Genomic DNA, 5163 nt, shown 5'->3' on the forward strand with positions numbered 1-5163 from the left:
ATAAACGGAGGCATCAGTTTCCAGGCTGCAGTCACTGTAGATTCGGGGTTGAGGGGCTCACTTTGCAACCCCGACCCGTGCATGCCCGTCATCCCACCCGGCGAGCGCGCGCCAGGCCCGCCCAGCACCAGACCACCAGCCAGCCCTCCCGACGGTCGCGACTCCAGAGCTTTCGCTGCTGTACCTGGCTCTCCCCCAGCCGGCTTGCCCTGGGCTTGGTGCTGGCGAGGCGCGGCTGCTCCATCCCGCTCGGCCCTGCCTTGCCCTGCCCTGCCCTGGCGCCCTCCCTCAGCTGGGGTATCAGGCGAGAGGCGGAGCCGGCCCGGCGCGCCCCGCCCCCACTGTAGAAAGAGCCGGGCCAGTGTTACTCGCGGTCATCCCAGCTGGGGCCTTTTATCTGGGCGCTCCTGGGGGAGGCAAGAGGAGGAGACACCAGGGGTGGCACTGGACGCCGGCGACACCTTTCCTGGACTATAAATTGAGCACCTGGGATGGGTAGGGGGCCGACACAGCCGCCGCCTCCTACAGTCACAGTCAGGCCACTGACCGAAGCAGCGCCCTTGGGCAGCAGCTGCCCGCAGCGAAAACACTGAGCTGCCAAGGAGAGGGGGATCTCGAGGCACAAGAGAAGGTGGGTGGGTGCCCTCGCCCCATTGTTGCCCCCGTATAGAATGGACGCTTGAGGTCGGATTTTTCGGAGAGAGAAGCAGGGAAGAGGGGTAGATCCCTTCTCTCCGTGACCCTCAACTAGCCAGCGAAGAGGTGGGACCATCTGGTCGCGGGGAGCCACCCTGGCGCCGTCCCGGGCTAGCAGTTGCCAGGGAGGGAGGAGCGCGCGGGCAGGGGCTCTGAGCGCGCTAACCGGGTGAATAATCTTCCTGTTCTTTGGTCCCTGTCTCCCAATCAGGCAAGGCTCGACCCATCGACCACCCACCGCCATCGAGAGCTTCCGGACGCCAAAGCGAGGACAAGCCGCGCATCGAGCAGGGCCGGGCTGCGAGAGAAACGAGAGTTGGAGAGGGCGGAGGAGGAGCTGGGAATCCCGCCTCACCGGCTATAGCTCGTCCCCCTGTGCGGGCCTCGGAGAGCGCTTGAAGGCGGCCACCCCCTTGCCCGGGCCGACCATTCCTGTGCCCCTGCGTTTCGACTCCCGCGCGGCCACCATGATGCAAATCTGCGACACCTATAACCAGAAGCACTCGCTCTTTAACGCCATGAACCGCTTCATCGGCGCCGTGAACAACATGGACCAGACGGTGATGGTGCCCAGCCTGCTGCGCGACGTGCCCCTGGCGGAGCCGGGGCTAGACAACGACGTCGGCGTGGAGGTAGGCGGCAGTGGCAGCTGCCTGGAGGAGCGCACAACCCCGACCCCCAGCCCGGGCAGCGCCAACGGCAGCTTTTTCGCGCCCTCCCGGGACATGTACAGCCACTACGTGCTGCTCAAGTCCATCCGCAACGACATCGAATGGGGAGTCCTGCACCAGCCGCCGCCCTCGCCGTCAGGGAGTGAGGAGAGCACCGCCTGGAAGTCCAAGGACATCCTGGTGGACCTGAGCCACTTGGAGAGCGCGGACGCCGGTGAGGAAGACCTGGAGCAGCAGTTCCACTACCACCTTCGCGGTCTGCACACTGTTCTCTCCAAACTCACCCGCAAAGCCAACATCCTCACCAATAGATACAAGCAGGAGATCGGCTTCGGCAATTGGGGCCACTGAGGCGGGGCGCCATGGCTACCCTGCACCCACTCGGTCCCCATCTCTCACCCTCTCTTTCCTTAAAAGCTGTTTTCTTCCTGGTTGTGGGGCGCGAAGGGCAGACTGCAAAGTTGGGCTGTGTACGTGCAGGGGGTTGGTGGGGCTGTATGGAGATGAGGGTCCCCTTGGGGAGCGGAGAGGAAAATGGTGGCTGGAGAGGGGCTCAAGGACCCCCCAGGAGGGGGTCTGCCTTCTACGTTGGTGGGAATGGAACTGGGCTGACGCCCCACATTCAGCCTGTGCCTTTCCTGGGGTTTCTTTTCTGTTCTTTCCGGAGGAGAAGGGCCTGAAAAGGGGCCATGCCAGGGTGCGGTGCTGGGTTGCCACACTTGGGAACGCAAGCCGGAGCTGGGTGCCGGGGAAGGCGGGGCGCGCAAACTCCCGCCCGCCCTGCTGTTGAGCCGGTGGAGGCCCTGGCGTTGCTAGGATTGCATCAGTTTTCCTGTTTGCACTATTTCTTTTTGTAACAGGGCCCTGTCTTAAGTATTTCAGATCCCCTCCTTGCTCTGAAACTTCAGCGATTCCATTGTGATAAGCGCACAAACAGCACTGTTGGTAACCGGTACTACTTTATTAATGATTTTCTGTTACACTGTACAGTAGTCCTGTGGCACCCCACCCCATCCTTTTCACGCTATCCCGCCCCCATCCCAGTGTGTGTAAACTGGTAGTGCACCAGCTCGTATGAAGCTTGCCACTCAGCCAGTGAAATTAATAACATGAGAAAGTGGATTTATCCCAAATGGAACCAACTGACATTCTATCTGTATTGTACATAGAATGATGAAGGGTTCCATAGTTGTTATATGTTTTAAGTTTATTTAAAACTTTTTTTTTAATCCAGATGTAGACTATATTCTAAAAAATAAAAAAGCAAATGTGTTCACTAAACTGGACAAGTGTGTTGCTCTTTAATCTGCCAGTGAGTGGCTTAGTCGTTAAATAAAAATAAATTGATTTTTTGTATAGCAAAAGTAAACTTTATTTTCTCTCTGGTATTTCAAGGTGGTGGATACTCATCTCTGCAAGTATTTAGTTTTGTTTGGAGAGTAGCAACTGACTAAGATTTACTTCCAAGCTTTATTGCTAATTCAGTACCCAAGTAGGATCCTACATCTCAACAAAAAGTCAAATATTCAGTGTTTGGGAAGGTACATGTATCTTTCAACCAATTTGGCTAGCTTATTGGAGTGCTTAATTAACATTTTGAATTTTTAAGATTCTCAGCACCAGATGAAGTGGTTTAAGGCATAAAAAGTTATTTTTAAGTCTGAAATTTGTGGACAATGGAAGATTTACAAAGAAACACCAACCAATACTAGTGTGTCCACCTGAGCAGGTCTTTATTTACAAGTCTCTTATATTGATATTAGGAGGTATGTACATGTATTAAAACATAAGCAATGCCCTTTTTCAGTAGTTCCCAATGGAGTGCTAAGCCTTGTTGATCACTGTGCCTAGCATTGCTTCCAGGTTTTTAGTGACCCAGTCTGCAATCAAGACAGCATATCTGCTCAAGGCTGCTGTGGGCCCCTTGGGAATATTTTTTAGATGCCCTAAGGGAATGGTGGGACAGGTAAACAGCACTCTGCATTTTATTTCACTATTTGTGTTGAGGGGATAAGTATGAGATCAACTTCAGTTTTCAATCTTGAAGTCATGAGGCATGCTTTAAACAAATAAGGCTTGAATTTAAAATGCATATAATTTTACAATTTGGGAAAAACTATTGCAGGCAGGCACAGCTCAAGTCTATTATCAGCTTTTAGCAGCAGTGGAAAAAAGGGGGAAGTCTCAAGACAGCGTTGCCTGCCAGTTGCCAGAGAAAGTTAATCGTTAATATATAAAGATAAGCTGGGTAGCACCCAAAGTAAGGTGTATGGCCTCTTGTGTTCCTTTTTAAGTACAAGCAAAAAATTCAAAGGAAGGAAACTACTGGGCCACATGGTACGAAAAAACACAAAGACTTTGGAGCCAGAAAATTGTGCATATAAATGCTCGTTACTACTTATTAGTTTTTGTGTATTTAGCTTTCATAGCCTGTTGCTACATTTGAAGTCAGACATAATAATTTAAATGCTTGTTTCTTGGAGTTGCAATGAAAATTAAGTGAGATGGTATGTGTGTAGAGATAGTTTCACACTTAAGTTTCCTCAGGCACTGCTGAAATACCTTACAGGTTTCTTTCTTCATAGATTGGTTCATATATCCATTTCCTCCCCTCCCCTCCATGAAAATACGAGGCCTTGGACAGTATGTGTACTTTAAGGAAATGCATAATTTCAACTACATATATGAAAGTCTTATTAAACTATTTCTTCCAAGTCATGAGAGGGAGTCCAAATTAAAACTGAACAGTCATAGCGATGGCAAGAACTTTATGTGCTGTTTGTTAGGAGCAATTTGTTTTCAGAAAATTCTGGTGGTATATAGAATACAGAAAAGTATATGTAGCTAGTAAAACTAAAATAAGGATGTATCAATTATGAGTTTTATTTTTGAAAACACTGCTGCATGTAAGTGTGTTTTTATACATAAATAGTGATCTGACTGAGGAGTAATGATGTTTACTGCTAAAGAGCATTGGATTTTTTATGAACCAATAAGGTTTCCCAGGCCCATTAAGTACTATTCCACTGAGCATTTTATTCAAGATCGGTTTATGAAATAAAAACCAGGACACATCGCCAATAAGATTGACCTGGTAAAACTTCTCAAGTTATTTACAAGTTTGCTCAATTTCCGAGGTAAAGTGATAAGTGACTTTCATCTCTGCAGAAGGTCTTTGCATATTTGCATACATTGTGAGGCACCTTCCTCAGAGGTGGGAGAGAAAAACTACCCCACAGTGCCCCTCTCCATGTCAGCTTATGACTGAAGGGAAGATATGGTTAGATGAACTGGACAGAAAGCGACAGCTCACATTGGAATTGATTACCCTCCAACATTAACATTTGAGAAGAATTTTCTACATCAAAACCTCAACACTGCAACCTTTGAGAAAACCTGGATTTATGTCTCAAAAAGTTTTCTGCTTTGCTCACCTCAGGATTTTCACCTTTTATGTTTACACAGCATTCCTTAGTGGTTTGGGCTAACTTAAGTTTCTCTGTAGCTGAGCCCAATTTGTTGGAGAATATGGCATGGCAGCTGGGATTCTTATTATTTGGACCAATTGAAAACTGATTTACTGTTGATGATTTTTTTTTGAAAAAAGAAAGTTATTGTCATTTATGTATGCCTCATTGTGTCCCCTTATTTCTAGTTGCTGAAAAAAGACATTTGGGAAATATTGTGTCTTTCTCTCTCTCTGTGTCCTTCTCTTTCTTCCTTTTTGTCTGTCTCTCCTTTATTTTACATTGCCAATGGTTCTTAGATGTTAGCACATTGGACATAGTTTCAATAC

The 5163-nt window shown here is 48.6% G+C and overlaps 1 protein-coding gene across 1 annotated transcript; it reads left to right on the plus strand.

Annotated features, from left to right (window-relative positions):
* Nucleotides 1-369: 369 nt before the first annotated feature.
* Nucleotides 370-2653, plus strand: Mid1ip1 (MID1 interacting protein 1). Its single transcript, XM_047536863.1, has 2 exons — nucleotides 370-631; nucleotides 908-2653. The coding sequence occupies exon 2, from the start codon at nucleotides 1164-1166 to the stop codon at nucleotides 1716-1718; it is 555 nt and encodes a 184-aa protein (XP_047392819.1). The 5' UTR covers nucleotides 370-631; nucleotides 908-1163; the 3' UTR covers nucleotides 1719-2653.
* The last annotated feature ends 2510 nt before the right edge of the window (nucleotides 2654-5163 follow it).

Source organism: Sciurus carolinensis, chromosome X (genome assembly GCF_902686445.1).
Source record: "Sciurus carolinensis chromosome X, mSciCar1.2, whole genome shotgun sequence".
Lineage (NCBI taxonomy): Eukaryota > Metazoa > Chordata > Mammalia > Rodentia > Sciuridae > Sciurus > Sciurus carolinensis.